This window comes from Cotesia glomerata, linkage group LG5 (assembly GCF_020080835.1).
Source record: "Cotesia glomerata isolate CgM1 linkage group LG5, MPM_Cglom_v2.3, whole genome shotgun sequence".
In the NCBI taxonomy this organism is placed as follows: Eukaryota; Metazoa; Arthropoda; class Insecta; order Hymenoptera; family Braconidae; genus Cotesia; species Cotesia glomerata.
The window spans coordinates 24,921,885-24,940,040 of NC_058162.1; the positions used below are offsets into that span (position 1 = coordinate 24,921,885).

Below are 18,156 nucleotides of genomic sequence, written 5' to 3' on the forward strand. Positions count from 1 at the left end.
TAATTATTTTTGAATGCTAGTTCGAGGGCACCGGACAGGTGTCTAAAACGACCCTTCCGGTTAGTTACAAGAGAGTTGGGGGAAAAATGATAAACGCCAAAATTTGGCTCGATAAAGCAAGCAGTTCTTTCTCGGGAGAATTACTCGGGCGAATACTCTTCACCAAGTAATTTCAGAGGATGATACTCTACCTGGAGTCTGACCAAGGCCCAGATAAGTATCATGAACCGACCGGATGAAAGTGCTTCTCCCCGTGCCGAAGCCTTCAGCTGAGGTACGGTAGGTGATCATAAGCCGTGTAGGTGGGGGCGAAGAGGACACTCTCCATTCGCTCTCGGGGTAGAGGTTTAGGCCCAGGGGTGACGGCTAGTCTCCTGGGGAAGGGGGGAACCAGCTCTTGACAGTTAGTTCGCGATTTTGAACCGCGAATAATGTGTGAAAAGAGTGTTCTAATATATTGTTTATATTGTTTATATCGTTTATTAACATGATCAGGCCAATAAAGAGGTTTTCCTTTTTCTTTGATTTATTTAAAATAAAGTGTTTTGTTTATATTTTGTTATTGATAATGTAATCCCCGTTTATGACCCTGGACTCCGGCGAGCAAATTTCGAGCCGGGGACAAATAAATTATTTATTTTTATAATTTTTGAAAACGTGGACGTTACAGCTTTATTATACATAGAAAAAACAATTTGTAAAGTAGTAGGAGTAATAGTATTCAAAATTTTTGTATGTTGAAATTGCATCTTGAAGTTGTGAAGAAAACCATGGTGATTGAAATGAATTTTAAAAAATTGTTTAGTTTGATTGCATTTAATAATTCAAAAGTGCAAATTGTAAAGAAATGGCCAAATAAATTGTCACAGTACCCGTTGCCTAGAAAGTAACATAATGTAAAAGGATACTGGAGCATATTCAATCGGATGAATCAAAAATTGAATTTTGCTTACTATTCCTAAAAGCGAACGGTTTAATGGTATAATATCGCAGGCTGTTAATACGATTTCTAATTCACTGAGTTCACTGGAAAAGCAGGACAACTGCAATAAAATGATTTTTAGTAGATTAGAAATTTTATTGTGTGTATCATAACCTGATAGGCTTGTTTTGTCAACTAGAGAAGAAAAATAACCAAAAAGTTTAATGGAAATATTTTAAAGTATGTGACTAAAATTTATTATTTTTAACTTCCCGCTAAGAAAATTGAAAATTTTCAAAAATCGGGAAGTTATTGGTTTTACCCCGTTTTTCGAAAATCGAGTTTTCATCAGATCTCGACGTTTTGAGATCCTAGGAAGCTTTCCTGACTATTCCCGCGAGGGTGTCACTATGTCTGTATGTATGTATGTATGTATGTGTGTGTGTGTGTGTGTGTGTGTGTGTGTGTGTGTGTGTGTGTGTGTGTGTGTGTGTGTGTGTGTGTGTGTAAATATGTAAACCTCTTATAACTTTTGAACGGTTGAACCAATTTCATCGCGGTTGGTGCCATTCGAAAGGGCTTTGCCAAACTTAGATTTTCTGTTAATTTGAACCGATTCAGACCGATAGATTTTGAGAAATTTGGAGAAATCTAAAAAAAAGTAGGAAAAAAAATTTTTTCTGAAGTGGTTTTTTTGGGATAACTTTTAAACGGCTCAACCGATCGATTCCAAAAACTATTCAGCTCTCAACCTTGAAAAACCACGTCGATCGCCGCCAATCCGGCCAAAATCGGTTGATTCGTTCGAGAGATATCGTGAACGAAAGAAAACCGAAAAAAGTGTTTTTTCAGAGTTACCCCGAAATTTCTAGTTTGACCAATTGAAACTTAGAAATTATTTATAAGGATTAAAAAACTACGTAGAATGCCGCCAACCGCGTAAAAATCGGTTTCTTCATTCAAAAGTTATTGCGGTATGAACATTCAAAAAATAGTGTTCTATGAAACTTCTATCAGACTTTTGAGCTCAAAAAGCTCAAAAGCATAGAAAAAGTATCTTTTTGAGCTCGGAGAGCTTAAAACAACACACAGATTGTACTTTTGAGCTCGAAGAGCTCAAAAAAGTTGCCAGGTATTAACGGAATTAGCGGGAAGTTGCAGGGATGGCCTTTAGGGTCAACCGTTTTCCTAATTTTTTTTAAATTAATTCCGTTCAAGTTCATACTGTTTAAATAATTGCTTATGAGTGTGTAAGTATTACTGTTGTTGCATATCTTACCTTTTCGACAACTTTATCATCCAGTGTACTTTGATCAACTAGGGAACATATAGTCCTCGCCAGCTTGCGGTTCTGAAAACAAATTCAATTATTTGTTCGCACACTATCTTTAAATCATCCCGATAAAAAAAAACAATATTCATAAAGTGTAAATTTAACAAATTTTTCCGTACCTGTTTTTTCATTTCAGTTGTGCTTGAAGTGAAAACTTCAAACAGAAAAACGAAATCCAACAACGTATCATATAGGAGCGTAATTCGCTTCATAGTAAACTACTGACAAGATTACTAGATATAGAGTGATCACTCTTACACCACAACACAAAATCACAATTATAATGGGAATTCCATAGAAGTAAGCCGCGTTATAGCACATTTCGTACAGTTCCATATATGCTTTTTGGAGATTCTCTATATTGTACAGAATTGATTCCCGAAATTAAGACTCATAAGTTACTGACATCATTTGCGGGCCGACTACACTCATTTTTGGCTCACTAATCTTCAAAATAACGGAATTTATGCTCTTAAATCTGCTTTCGATTTTATTGAGCAGGATTGCATACTGGATCATTACACTTCCCCCAATTACACTCGGAAAACTTTCAAACAATACTCTATCCGGGGCATAATAACACATATCCAAAATCACCACCAAAAAAACAATTGTTACAAAATTTACACAGAATATAACATCATTAGTGCAATCGCGTCTCAACTCATAATCAGTGCACTTTTTTAAGATTCCGTTGACTTTTTTAAATCGATTATAAACACTTATTAGTCGCTTTTGTCGAATTATATAATACAGCGGAATCAAAATTAAAGATAGCAGTGAAACGAATATAATCCTTTTTATCCACAGATTCGGTAGAATCTGGCGCCAAGTTCCGTTCAAATCTGCTGTAAACGGAGCGCCAGACTACCGACTGTGTATACTGTAAGCAGAACGGTATTTCGAGGTTGCAAAATTTTATTTAATTCTACGGTACTTTTTTTTCCTAAATTGTATATTATAACAGTAATTCATACTTTATTTGACTGTTATTAATTAATTATATTCACTTATAACAATTAATCTACTTGAAATTATTAAATTTAATCAGCACAAACTATAGCAACGCAAAAATTTCGATCCTGACTTTTTTTCGATGGGCAAAGTGATCTGCCACAGACTAAATAATTCGAGAATGCATAGTAATCCTTCATTAGATGGGAAACTACAGTTAAAAATAGATATTTCACAGCTTGCATCTACGCCCGCCAGGGTGCGCTGGAATTATTTTTACATAAACTGTAGTTTCAAGGGGATAGTTTGCTATAAAAAATGCAACCAACGCGAGATTTAATTAAGTTGGTACCAATTGTAAATTTTTATTATAATTACAAAAAATACTGAAATCCGAACAAAAACAGTTTCACTGTAAAAAAATCGCACCAAGTCCACGTTCATAAGACTATTAAGAAAAAAAAAATTTTTTTTTTTCTTTACAAAAAGATATAAAATAAAAAAATTAAAAAATCCAAGTAACCGATATGATTGTTTATGATTTTCGGAAATTAAAAAAAATTTTGTTACAAATTTAAAAATTAAAAAAAAAGTTTGGAACGTATTTAGTGTGCGTCATTGTGTATTTCAATTTTTTCAAATTTTGCAACCGCGCACACTAAATACGTTCCAAACTTTTTTTTCAATTTTTAAATTTGTAACAAAATTTTTTTTAATTTCCGAAAATCATAAACAATCATATCGGTTACTTGGATTTTTTAATTTTTTTATTTTATATATTTTTGTAAAGAAAAAAACAAATTTTTTTTTCTTAATAGTCTTATGAACGTGGACTTGGCGCGATTTTTTTACAGTAAAACTGTTTTTGTTCGGATTACTATAAAACTAACTGCTGAAGAAAAAGTAGGAGGTGGATCATTGAACACTCCATGTAGACTCCATACCGACAAAACAATACAATATAAAATATTATAATATGACCCGATGAACGAAACACTGTATATATTATTGTCATCAACTGTCCAGGGGGATAATCCAATTATTTTGCATGTAATGCGTTGAAAAAATCTAAAACATTATTTACATTTTAATTTTATTCTTGAAATTTTATTCAATTTGGAATTTATTTCTCCTATCATCCCTGCCAATTTTCTGCTACAATAACTCGACATTAACGTGTGTACTTCTCTATGGTCCAATTGTGACTGGAAAAAGACGAGCACACGCGTGTTGTTTGCTTTTATATTTTTATTATTATTACTTTGTAATTATCGTTGAGTGTACTTCATTTCTATTAACGTTATTAGTTATAACTAACACGCTGCAACGTTTGTTTTACAAAACAATTTTTTTTTATTAAAACATTATTACCAACTTGTCAAATTCTACTTCTGAAAATAACTTGAAAATGCAAATAGCATTAAATTCTACCATCCGTTTCATCTTTAACTTAAAGCGTGATATTCATGTGACCCCTTACAGATGTAGACTAGGCTGGCTTTCTATCACAAGTCCTAGAACTTATTATTTAGCTAATTATTTTTATAAATTACTTTCTGTAAATAAAACTTATTATCTACGTAAAATGTTCATAGAAGATGTTGAAATCAGACGATCAAATCGTTTAGCTACTAAGAAAAACAATGTAAACTTTAAAATACTTAACCTTGCAACCACTATCACTATGAAGATGCATTTATAATTACTGCTATACGTCTGTGGCAATAACTTCCGTCTGATATTGTAAATGCGTCCAGTCTTGAAGTTTTCAAAAATAAAATTTTTGACTATTTTTTCAATCTAGATGAATAAATAGGGTTTATAAATGTTTATAAGATTATAAGAGAAATCAAAATCATAATTATTTTATATAATTGCAATCAGAGTGCTTATTATAATTGTAAAATTGTTGTTATTAATATTTTTAAATTTGTAATTAATTGTATTTTTTATTTTTACTTTGCCATCAGGCTTTGGCATAAATAAATAAATTCTTTTTAGAAAAAATATACAACTTCTTATATATAAGAAGATAAGGTTTAAAAATTCAAAAAATCTGAACGTTTATTAAAGTAAATTTTTAACTTCCCGCTAAGAAAATTGAAAATTTTCAAAAATCGGGAAGTTATTGTTTTCACCCCGTTTTGCAAAAATCGAGTTTTCATCAGATCTCGTCGAGACGTTTGAAGGTCACAGGAAGCTTTCCTGACTATCCCCGCGAGGTTGTCACTATGTCTGTGTGTGTGTGTGTGTGTGTGTGTGTGTGTGACTATGTGACTCGCTTATAAATTTTGAACGACTGAATCGATCGGAACATACTAAACGGCGTTCTAAAGAGTTCCCTCAAACTTAGATTTCCTGAGAATTTGAAACGATTCGGACCGATAGATTTTGAGAAATTTTGAAAAATCTCAAAAAAAATAAGAAAAAAATCATTTTTGAAAGTGGTTTTTTTGGAATATCTTTTAAACGGCTCTATCGATCAACTTCAAAAACTAATCCGCCCTTAAGCTTGAAAAACCACGCCAATCGTCGCTAATCCGGTCAAAATCGGTTGATTCGTTCAAGAGATATTCTGAGCAAGGCCTCGTGACGTTGTCAAAATAATTTGGCAACGCAGGTAAGCTCAAAGATTCGGGGACGAGACTAGACAGAAGAACGAACGAACGAGACTCTTGTAAGGGGGGATGAGTGTTATGGCTCAAACAGGTCTTACGGCTGCACCTCCCCGCATGGGCCCCGCTGGTAACTGGTCGGGTTGTTATTATATTACCGATCAGGCTAACGCAGTCGTTGAATGGGTTGATACAGTTAACTAAGTACGAGGACAGATTGACATTAAAATCAACTCAATTCACATCTGTCCTATGATAGCGTAAATGCTTGAGGACAGGGTTTTTCCTTGCCGGCAAACTTGGCTGTGTATTTCCTATGTGAAGGTAGGATGGATATACGTGCGTGTATAGCTCTTTTGAGCCCAGGAAACGGCCTCTTCGGAGTTAGGCGAAAGCCTCGCCATATATTCTTCGTTCAAGAGATATCGTGAACGAAAGAAAACCGAAAAAAGTGTTTTTTTGACATAACTTCGTCATTTCTTCTCGAATCATTTTTGATGGTATAAAATAATTTCAGAACTTAAAAAACCGCGTCGATCACCGCCAAAAACGTGGAAATCGGTTGATTGGCTCGAAAGATATCCTCGATAAAATATTTGGAAACAAGTGTTTTTTTAATATAACTCCGACATTTTTTGGAATAACTTTTAAATGGCTGCACTGATCGATTTCAAAAACTAATCAGCTATTAGCATGAAAAAATTACGTCGATCGCCGTCAAGCCGGTCAAAATTGGTCAATTCGTTCAAGAAATATCATGAACAAAAAAAAACCAAAAAAAGTGTTTTTTTGGAATTACTCCAAATTTCCTAGTTTTATCAATTCAAACTTGAAGATTCTTCATGAAACTAACAAAATTGCGTCAAATACTGCCAACCGTGTGAAAATCGGTTGATTCATTTAAAAGTTAGTGCGGTTTGAAAATTTAAAAAATAGTGTTCTATGATACTCCTCTCAGACTTTTGAGCTCGAAGAGCTCAAAATAACACATAAATTGCTCGAAGAGCTCAAAAACGTCATTAGTGCAGTTTTATGCACCTAGGTATGGAATTAGCGGGAAGTTGCACGGATGGCCTTCAGGGTCTGCCGTTTTTCTAATTTTTTTCTTCAGACTAAATTAATGTTTGTTCGATAAATATCAAACTTTTTTTGATTAAATCAAAACTCTTGATAAATCCAAATTTCACTTAATATAATTTTATAGCACTTTAATTGAATCGCGGGTTGACAAGTATCTTCATCAACGGTCACGACATGGAATGAAACCTGTTTGAATGCGATCGATAAAAAAAAGCATTGTTTTTGTATTGCGTGTTACTTACTTTAAATAGAGATAGATATGCTTTTTATATCTTTTAGTATAAATCTTAATTTAGCTTAATACGCTAACTAGAGATTTTAAGATTCCTAATCTTGATTTTATTTAACAAGACCATTTATATATTTTATGCAATGCTTTAGTTTTCAGTTTGATTAATTAAGTTAAAAATGGTTGTAAGCTTATAATAACTCGCATAAAACTACACTGCAAAAAAAAATTAATTTGATTCAAAAGAAAAATTCCTGAACCAAGAAAACCATTTTCTTGATTTAAGTAGAAATATTTTATAACTAAAAAATTATTTTTAATTTGAACAAAAAATACTTGATTAAAAAATTTTTCATAAATTTAGGAAAAATATAGAAGACAAAAATTATTCTTACCCTAGCGGTATCGACGACTCAGAGTAAACTCGGAGTTTACGCGGAGTTACTATGGAGTATACTCCCTCTTGGAGTTTAATCGGGGTATAAGCGGAGTTTACGCGGAGTTTTAGAGGTATATGCAAGGAGTATTGTGTGCAGTTACGACACGGTGTCACAAAAGTGTATTATTGGAGTTTTCCAGAAGTTTTTGACGAGTTTTTTCGGAGTCGCTATGGAGTTTTCCTCGCGTTTTTGTCGAATATTTTCGGAGTTACAGTGGAGTTTTTTTGGCGTTTTCGTCGAGTTTTTGTTGAGTATTTTCGGAGTTGCTAGGGAGTTTTTGTCGAGTTTTTTTCAATGTTTTGCGGAGCTTTATAAGAGTTTCGCTGGTGTTTTTTCGGAGTTTTGGTAGTGTTATTGTGGAGTTTACTCGCAATTAATAATACTTCACGGCATGAAAATTAATTTTAATTTCACAAAGATGACTATAAATAAATCATTTTTCAATTACGGTGTACTTTTTATTAATTAATTTATTTATTTACAAGTTGAAATATATTTATCTACATAGAATATGTTATTTAATAAATATATTATGAAGTTTATAAGTAAAATATATGATATATAAAAAAAATGACATCATAATGAAATTGTCAAAAGTTTACAGTTGTTACACTGAATCAATATTATCATAACTAAAATTAGAATTTTATCAATACATAAAGCGATTCAAAACTTTTTCGGTTTCCGTAAGATAGACAGTGTTGTTTATTACTTGGTGGGTCTTATTATGTGACTAAAGAGTTAATACTGATAATGTCTAAGATAGCTTGACCGATTGAGCCCTTGGCTGGAAATCAAATAGTCCGGGTTCGACTCCCGGTCTGTACGAATTATTTTTTTCGGTTTTTCATTCATTATCCATCAAAAACTCCGATGAAACTCGCAAAATACTCTTGGAAAGCTCCACAATAGCTCGGTAAAGACGCTGACTAAACTCGACAGAAAACCCGTAAAAACACTGATAAAACTCGGGGAAAACTTCATGAGAATACCAGCAAAATTCCAACCAAACTCCGTAACGATCTCAATTATACACCTATTAACCACTATCGTCTTTATGTGTCACAACTGCACACAATACTCCGAGTTTACTCCCCATATGCGCTGACTATACTCCGTCGTTATGCTGAGTTTCGGACGAGTTTCTACAGAGTTTTATCGGTGGCACCGAAACCGCTAGGGTAGACTTTTTTTCTTAAAACTCACCATTTCTAAAATACAGCGATTTCAAAATATAATTTTATTATGGCTCTTAAGCCTAATTTAAAACTTACAATATCTTCAAAAAAATTTTCTCAATCAAGCTTATTATTTTTTAACTGGCTCCAGATTCCGCCAAAATTGAACCCTACAAAAAATAAATGTTCAAATCCCTTTAGTTTTCTTATAATAAACATTTTAACGCTAAAACCGACAGTCTAACCTCGCCGCCATGATTAGTTCCATCGCCATCTGCAGGGACGCTACTATCACCACACAAGCGGGAAATTCAAACGTCAAATTATTTATGACTATCTAATCCAAGCAATTTGACTGTTTATATCATCCGGAAAATTTTTAAATGACTTTTTCGATTAGATATCTAAAAATAGAAGCTGAAAATTGCCTCAGGGCTTGAATTTAAAATTAAAATTTACAATTTAACTTACATAGAAAAAATTTATCCCCCTAATCTAATTGAACTTTCTCTGTATTTTTTAGAAAAAACATCGCACAGGACGTTACATCGCCGTCGGGGCATTTCTAATAGTCACGTTGCTAACTCTCCATCACGTGCTCTTGAGAGACGCTTCTAAAATAGCTGGAATATTCGTACCCACTATCATAATGGGCTGCTACATTCTATGGATTGCCTACTCAGCTCGGAGAGATAAGCTCAAGGTCTCACATTTTTTATTCATTCGCTAAAAATTTATTCTTACAGTAATCTTATTTTTACGGGCCGTACATAAAAAAATTTGTTTATCATAAGTACACCAGGTATAGTCTTCTCGGTGGTGGTATACGAGAAGAGCGACACGTCTCTGAGAAGCTGAGGGGAATAAAGTGCCGAAATGTTAAAAGTTGTGTACTCATAGCCGAGATTGGGAGTCGCTATTATATATTGTAAAAAATTGTGAGAACGGTAAACCGTATGAGAGCTTTAACCTTCTGCCCTTTAGAACGACGAACTTTGTCTTTGATATAATGAAGCTTTGTCTCTACTCTCTATGGGTACGATATTTATATGCATATATGTGTGTTCAGACATGCTCGACCTAGCACACGTAATCACATCCAGAAGGTGATTTTCCGAAATTACTAAAATACTCGTGAAAATCCTTGATAATCATCTTATGTATTTTCATCCCATATATTTTTTTTTTAATCTCCTCTCAATGTGAGTATTATGTTATTTCAAATCTGCGGAATATTTTTTACGATATTTAAGGAACATTATTTTTTAACATCAAATTTTTACGGGTAATTTTATCATAGAAAAATAAATAAAAATGTCTAATTGCCATTAAATCATATCTGACAGTTATAATGTACATAATAATGATTCAAAAAGCACTATTAGAAATAAAAATGATCCCTAAACTCATCAAAATTTTTTTTCAAATCGATTAACCACTATTTTTTACCTTAAAAGCGATTTAAATAGCTGGTGTGAATTTTTGAAGTATTTACGGAGGTGTAAACACGATAATTGTTTAAAAAATAAAATTTTCAACTCAATTTATTTTTTAATCTCCTCATCTGCCTGATGGAAACTTGCGGATTGAAAATTGCAGCTTAATATTCTTTTGTTTAATTATAATTAATTTTTTTCCGCTGGCAGTTGGAGAAATTTTCGGTCCTTTGAGCAGCTATGTATAAAAATTTATTTCTAAACACACACGAAAAAAAGTAAACTGTAATAAATAATAGTCGATTTATAATAAGTAATTATCAACTGGAAAAAATTACCATTTTAAACAGTAAAATCGTGATTTTAACAATCACTTTATGATATTTATCATTTAAATGCTACAATTTATTATTTACATGGAAGAAAATACTATTTCAAACAGTAATATTTGCTATGTCAAAGTCAAAAATGTTAAAGTATAATAATTAAGAATTTTGGCTGATATTTATCATTTCGTACCTAAAAAATGATCTTATGATAAGTAAAAAATATAAATTACAGTTACTAAATTTCTATACAAGCAACGTCCATATTTACAGAGTAAAATGGTAAATTTTAAATGCAACACTAAAAAGCAAACTATAATTATTGATTTGCTTGGGATGGTGAAATATATATTTTAAGAGTAGAATTTTTACTATTTCAAATGTTAAATTCTCCGAGTGCGAGACCTTCCCCTTCTCCTTATAGTATAGACTATATATTGAAACGACAATTTTTACTGTTTAAAACTGTAATTTTTTAAGACGAGAGAGTCGTTATTTACTATAGTGACAGCTACTAATCACATTTTCGATATTAAATTATTAATTGTGCACGGAAAAAAGTAAACTGCAATAAATAATAGTCGATTTGTAATAGGTAATTATCAACTGGAAAAAATTACCATTTTAAACAGTAAAATCGTGATTTTAACAATCACTTTATGATATTTATCATTTAAATGCTACAATTTATTATTTACATGGAAGAAAATACTATTTCAAACAGTAATATTCGCTATGTAAAAGTCCAAAATGTTAAAGTATAATAATTAAGAATTTTGACTTAGATATTTATCATTTCGTACCTAAAAAATGATCTTATGATATGTAAAAAATATAAACTACAGTTACTAAATTTCTATACAAGCAACGTCCATATTTACAGAGTAAAATGGTAAATTTTAAATGCAACGCTAAAAAGCAAACTATAATTATTGATTTGCTTGGGATGGTGAAATATATATTTTAAGAGTAGAATTTTTACTATTTCAAATGTTAAATTCTCCGAGTGTGAGACCTTCCCCTTTTCCTCTCAGTATAGACTATATATTGAAACGGCAATTTTTACTGTTTGAAACTGTAATTTTTTAAGATGAGTGGGTCGTTATTCACTATAGTGACTGCTACTAATCACATTTTTAGTAGATTTTATAAAAATTAATTGTGCACGGACCTCAAGTAAACTTTGAAATAAATAATAGTCGATTTGTAATAGGTAATTATCAACTGGAAAAAATTACCATTTCAAACAATAAAATCATGATTTTCACAATCACTTTATATATATTTATCATTTAAATGCTACAATTTATTATTTACATGGAAGAAAATACTATTTTAAAAAGTAATATTCTCTACATGAAAATCAGAACTGTTAAAGTATAATAATTAAGAATTTTTGACTTTGATATTTATCATTTCGTACCTAAAAATGATTTTATGATAAGTAAAAAATATAAACTACAGTTAGTAAATTTCTATACAAGCAACGTCCATATTTACAGAGTAAAATGGTAAATTTGAAATGCAACGCTAAAAAGCAAACTATAATTATTGATTTGCTTGGGATGGTGAAATATATATATTTAAGAGTAGAATTTTTACTATTTCAAATGTTAAATTCTCCGAGTGCGAGACCTTCCCCTTCTCCTTATAGTATAGACTATATATTGAAACGGCAATTTTTACTGTTTAAAACTGTAATTTTTTAAGACGAGAGAGTCGTTATTTACTATAATGACAGCTACTAATCACATTTTCGATATTAAATTATAAATTGTGGCTTTTACACTTTCTACATTAAGTTTTGTAATATTTACGTTTGTGCCACCCCGATGTCCGCTGCACTGTTTAAAACTATAAAAATTAACCGGAATCGTAGTGAATTTTACAGTGTACTTTTTTCCGTGCACCTTGAAGACAGCTGATGCTATACTCAGTTATTCACTAGCTGACCGCCGCGAATATACTCTTTAATTGGTTCTTTTTTTATGATTCACTTATCGGACCATGAGGGCGTTCAATTCGTATAAAAAAATCCTCGTTTAAACACACCTTAAAATATAATCTTAAATAAAATAAATTTTTTGTAATTTATTTTTAATTAAATTATTATTGAAACAATTTTTTTTTCAATAAAAATTTATATTCAAGTTTTTAAATTCTAAAAATAATAATTTAAATCACCAAATTATAAAAAGTAATTTGATATTTAAATATAATCATAAAAACATACAGTTGGCGATGACGTATGGACTGTTCTGTAGATACGTCGATGTATTGATAAACATAGGTCATATATTTACGTATATATATCGCGAGATGAGAAGATGAATGGAAACGTGAAACAAACGGGTGCAAATGAAGAATTTGATTAGCGTTGAAGCGTAGAAGCATTACCCGTGTGCAAATTGTAATCATTTGTCATTTTGGATCCAGGTTCGGCGACGTAGAGCGGCCTTGGCGATGCAGCTGACGGAAGTGATTGTTAACAAGCCACCAAGATCAAAATCAGCATCAGTAACAGCAGCAACACCCGGTGATAAAGGAAAAGGAAGTGGTGGTGCTGCCAAAGGAGGAGCTGTTGCTGGTAGGACACCTCAGGAAAACCCGGGGTTGACAGTAAAGCACAACACTGTGCTGACAAGTGTGCATGAGAGGCCGGTGGTTTTGTCCAGAGTTGATTCTGATGGCCATGCAAGCTCGGAAAAAAGTTTAGACTCAATTTGATTTTAATTTTAATATTTCTTTTTTTAAACTTCTATGTAATTTTTTGAACAAAACTGGAGGATTAATAAAGAATTTATTTAAATTAAATAATTATTTTTAATATTGAATTTTTGTGGGGTGAAATAAAATTTCTATGTACCGAAAAATTCACTTTGAATAATTGATTAATTTTTGACACTGCTATTCAGAAAAATTAAAAATTCGCGCGTTATTTCAATGAGTTACCTTAAAATTACAAATGGCTGACTTGTTACCGCTTGGAAAGTTTTATTGAGTTTTACACAAAGAATTTTTAATAAATATTATTTGAGTAATATTTTTCAAGTACAATAACAATGAATTAAGCTTAAAAACTTAATTACTTAAGATTTTAATTGAATTTAAAGTGGAAATAACAACTATAAACTTGTTGATTCAAAATGGCCGACTTACTACGGAATTTTTAAAAGTTTTGATTTTAATCTATTACAGAATAAATTTTAATAATAATTAAATGAAAAAATAAATTATTTTAAAGTCTGTAATAGTGAAAATAAACTATTAACGTTTTTATTAACACTCACCAAAAAAATTAGTCAATTCGAAATGGCTGACGCTAAAAGTAACAACCATTGATGTAAATATGAATCGCGCATAAAAATGGCCGACTTGCTACCACTTAGCATTACTTTTTAATTGTCCTGTGAAAGAATGACATTGAAAAATGTTACAATAATTTTTTTAATGCTCAATAAAAGTGAACTAACATAAAAATAGCCTATTCAACTCGTTTCGTTTAAAAAAAAAGCCATTAAAAAAGCCTGAGACTGTGTTTATAAATTGTGAGGTTAGAACGAGCGGTATTAAAATCAGATAAAAGCAAACTTAATACTTAAAACGCGCCAGGAATTGAATTTAAATGAACGAAAGCATAAAATGGGAACAATACAACACTCCTTTAAAAGTCAAATCGACAAAATAAAAAGCATCGACGTATTACCTCGATAATATCGGAGGTATAAAGCTCACAAAGATACAACTTTTAATTTACTTTGATCAATAATAATTTTCTTTAATCAATATTTTTTTTCCTAAATTATAACGTAAATAAATCCAAAAAATTGATAAAAGTAGGTCAATGTCAAACCGATGACTATAATTAAATAAAATTCGATTTAGTTTCAGATTAATTAGCGCTTTGTTTTGTGAGCTTGTTATAAAAGGCAAAACCAATGTAATTAGTTGAGTTTTGTTTAATAATTGAAGACGAGAGAAAGAGTCACTGCGGCCGAGGAGCGGAAGGAGGTGGAGGGTGTTGAGGAGACAGAAGTGGAGCCAGAGACCTCACCAGACTAGAGGCTAGAGTCTGTGGAGAGAAGCACGCCTAGTTGTTTGAGTTTGTCCACCGCTAATCAGTTTGGCCTTGTATGCTTTACTTACTCGGTGCAGCACGAATACACCCAAGGGCGGGCAACCACCAGGGGGCATTCTCTCTCTACTTCACCCCTATTTCACCCTTTCCACCCCCGTTATGTTTATATATCTATATTATGGCCAGCGGAAACTACGTTTGTACGCTAAACATGATTACCGCTAAGTTTTACTGAAGACTTTTGTAGTTGGGTTAGTTTTCTTTATTTTCTGTTACTTATTCTTGGATACTATATCAAACTGTTATACTTTAATGATTTTATTTTTTATGAGTAATCACAATATTTATTTTTTAATCTATTAAAAATTAATAGATTAAAAAGACCCCCGTGACTTGTGAACAATAAATAAATTTTGATTCATTAAATAATGACTTTTGTTAAATTGCACTGTACTTTCATAAATATTGACCTTTATAAAGATATAAGCTCATCCCGATGTTACACTCATCAAGAGCTTTTATTTGAGTACCCACATGCATTTTCGATATATTTTTCATATATACATATATATAATATATATAAATATATGAAAAATTGATGTGGGTACTCAAATGAAAGGTCTCGATGAGTGTAATGTCGAGGTGAGCTTATATCTTTAAAAAATGTCAATAGTTCACAAAATACAAGCTCATTTCTTAATTATTGATATTTTTAAAGATGTAAGCTCATCCTGATGTTACACTCATCAAGAGCTTTCATTTGAGTACCCACATGCATTTTGATATATTTTTCATATATACATATATATAATATATATAAATATATGAAAAATTGATGTGGGTACTCAAATGAAAGGTCTCGATAATGTAACATCAGGGTGAGCTTATATCTTTAAAAATGTCAATAGTTGACAAGATACAATGTCATTTTTTAGGATATAAACTCATTTCGATGTTACACTCATCGAGATCTTTCGTTTGAGTACCCACATGGCATTTTTTATACATTTTATATATATGGTATTTGTGATATATATAAATATATAAAATATATGAAAAATTGATGTGGGTACTCAAATGAAAGGTCTCGATGAGTGTAACATCGGGATGAGTTTATATCTTGAAAAATATCATTAGTTCACAAGATACAACGTCATTTTTTAGGATATAAACTCATTTCGATGTTACACTCATCGAGATCTTTCGTTTGAGTACCCACATGGCATTTTTTATACATTTTATATATATGGTATTTGTGATATATATAAATATATAAAATATATGAAAAATTGATGTGGGTATTCAAAAGACAGGCCTCGATTAGTGTAACATCGGGATGAGCTTTTATCTTTAAAAATATCATTAGTTGACAAAATACAAAGTAATTTTTTAGGATATATAAACTCATTTCGATGTTACACTCATCGAGACCTTTCATTTAAATACCCACATGGCATTTTTATATATTTTATATACATGGTATTTGTGATATATGTAAATATATAAAATATATGAAAAATTGATGTGGGTACTCAAATGAAAGGTCTCGATGAGTGTAACATCGGGATGAGCTTTTATCTTTAAAAATGTCATTAGTTCACAAGATACAAAGTAATTTCTTAATTATTGACATTTTTTAAGATATAAACTCATTTCGATGTTACACTCATCGAGATCTTTCGTTTGAGTACCCACATGGCATTTTTTATATATTTTATATATATGGTATTTGTGATATATATAAATATATAAAATATATGAAAAATTGATATGGGTATTCAAAAGAAAGGCCTCGATGAGTGTAGCATCGGGACGAGCTTATATCTTTAAAAATGTCAATAGTTCACAAGATACAAGGTCATTTCTTAATTATGTATCTAGAGATAGAGGATTTTCGAATGCAGCCTAAATACTTATCATAATAAATTGACTAAAAATTTTATATTAATTAAATTACGGTCTAGTTTTTTGAAATTTTGTCAATTTTTTATGTTTTAATTAAAATAGAAAACACTTAAAAAAAAAATACAAGGAATTTTTTTAATTTTTCAATTAAAACATTTAATAATTTTCAGAATTTTTCAAATAAATAAATTATATCAATATTTTTAAAAAAATATTTTTCTTTAGGTTAATCTATTTTTAAATTGAGAAGTAATAATATATTTTAAAAAATAACTAATGTTTTTTAGACCACTTAAGCTTCCTTTAGAAATTATATCCTGAAATGCATTAAAGTTATATTACAAAACTAAAAAATCTAAGATTTACATCTTTAAGATAAGAAAACTTGAAACTAAGTACTGAAATTGGAGACTTAAACTTTAAACAATTTATTTTATCTAAAAACAAAGCACTACATATTGATAAAACAAATTCTAGATCTAACCTGCACTCTCACTAAATTCGCCGTAAAATTAATTACGACCATGAAAATAAAATAAAAATAAATTAATAAATGCAGGATTACCACATAAGTGATTAAATTTATCTATCGGGTAAAAAAAAAAAAAAGAAATATAAATTTTCTCTGAAAAGACATGGAATGGCCGAGTGTATCAGGTGGATAATCCAGGGTCTCGAGAGTACAATCGTGAGGATTTTAAGCCTCTTGCCTCATCGTCGTCACTCCAAGTAAATCCTCATCTTTTATTCATTAACAAACTATTCATTGATAAGTCTTGGGATATGACCTCAAGGGGTTATACGCACTTAGAATTTTTAAAGAATCTATTTTTATTTTATTTTTTTTTGATATATTTAACAGTAAAAATATACACGAAAAATTTCAATGAAAAATAAATAAATATTTATTTTTAAATATTAAAATAAAATTCATTAAGGTAAAAGCCCCAATTATTGACACTATTAGATACAAAGTTATGATTTGATTTTTTTTAAGCAATCAAATATCAATATCGTTGAATTTTGTTTGTGGTAATGTCTCAAGTAATGTTTTTACTAAGCAATTTCTTTTTTTAAAATGATAATCACTGATATTTAATAATTAATTTTAAATAATTAATTAGATTATCCGGATACACCAATTATTGGCAGGTTAAAAAATCGATTGATCTAATTATTGACATACCTTCGCCCCAATTATTGACACCTATACTAAGCATACCTACAATCATCTGCTTATTCTTATTTATCCGAACTTATTATTAAGTAACTAATTTTATTAAAGTTTATTAATAATAATTTCCATAAATGATTAATTACTTTTAAAAATATAAAAATTTTTTTAAAAATAATGTATTGAATCAGAAGAGTTCAAACTCTTACAGTTAATTTTTTAGATTAAAGTCAAAAAAAGGCGTGATAGAGCTGTCGATTTTATAGTTTTAAGAAATTAAATTTTTTGAATAAATTTTTCTTGTGATAATTTAGTTATTAAAAAATTTTAAAAATTTTTCTCAATTTTAGCATCGGTCTCTTATTTAATATTACAAAATTTCATGCTAGTAATTTTTTTGAATCGTGATAATAATTACACTGATAGAAGGATTTGTTTATATTTAATAAGCTTTACTAACTATTAATAAATGATTTTTTAATATCA

General features: G+C 30.5%; 2 protein-coding genes and 1 long non-coding RNA gene across 5 annotated transcripts in view; 2 read left to right on the plus strand and 1 right to left on the minus strand.

Annotated features, from left to right (window-relative positions):
* The window catches only part of LOC123265602, a 52,466-nt gene extending 39,172 nt beyond the window's left edge, over window positions 1–13,294 (plus strand). The window contains exons 3-4 of the mRNA XM_044729396.1: window positions 9,275–9,454; window positions 12,950–13,294. Coding sequence (XP_044585331.1) covers window positions 9,275–9,454; window positions 12,950–13,240 — 471 coding nt within the window. The 3' untranslated portion in view covers window positions 13,241–13,294. The remainder of the gene's footprint in view (window positions 1–9,274; window positions 9,455–12,949) is intronic.
* On the minus strand, window positions 690–3,022 carry LOC123265604. 2 transcript variants are annotated; one of them, XM_044729400.1, is made up of 4 exons: window positions 2,375–3,022; window positions 2,202–2,273; window positions 954–1,043; window positions 690–879 (listed from the first exon to the last, which is right to left on the minus strand). In XM_044729400.1, exons 1-4 carry the CDS (start codon window positions 2,465–2,467, stop codon window positions 817–819), a joined length of 318 nt encoding a protein of 105 aa, XP_044585335.1. In that variant the 5' UTR covers window positions 2,468–3,022; the 3' UTR covers window positions 690–816. The 2 variants fall into 2 exon arrangements, with proteins under 2 accessions (XP_044585335.1, XP_044585334.1); XM_044729399.1 differs by having other exon boundaries at window positions 690–1,043.
* Window positions 13,295–15,125: 1,831 nt separating the features above from the next.
* On the plus strand, window positions 15,126–16,463 carry LOC123265605. Of its 2 annotated transcripts, none has more exons than XR_006509614.1 (2): window positions 15,126–15,210; window positions 16,381–16,463. It is a non-coding gene; the product is annotated as an uncharacterized LOC123265605 (long non-coding RNA). The 2 variants fall into 2 exon arrangements; XR_006509615.1 differs by lacking the exon at window positions 15,126–15,210 and adding an exon at window positions 16,055–16,134.
* The last annotated feature ends 1,693 nt before the right edge of the window (window positions 16,464–18,156 follow it).

What these genes read in the sequence shown, in the direction of transcription:
- LOC123265604 (XM_044729399.1), bottom strand. Translation starts at nt 2,467, where the DNA reads ATGAAGCGAATTACGCTCCTATATGATACGTTGTTGGATTTCGTTTTT. An exon ending in CAACTGAAATGAAAAAACAG is followed by an intron (nt 2,274 to 2,374) that starts GTACGGAAAAAT and finishes ATTTGTTTTCAG; the next exon opens with AACCGCAAGCTGGCGAGGAC. An exon ending in ATGATAAAGTTGTCGAAAAG is followed by an intron (nt 1,044 to 2,201) that starts GTAAGATATGCA and finishes ATTTTATTGCAG; the next exon opens with TTGTCCTGCTTTTCCAGTGA.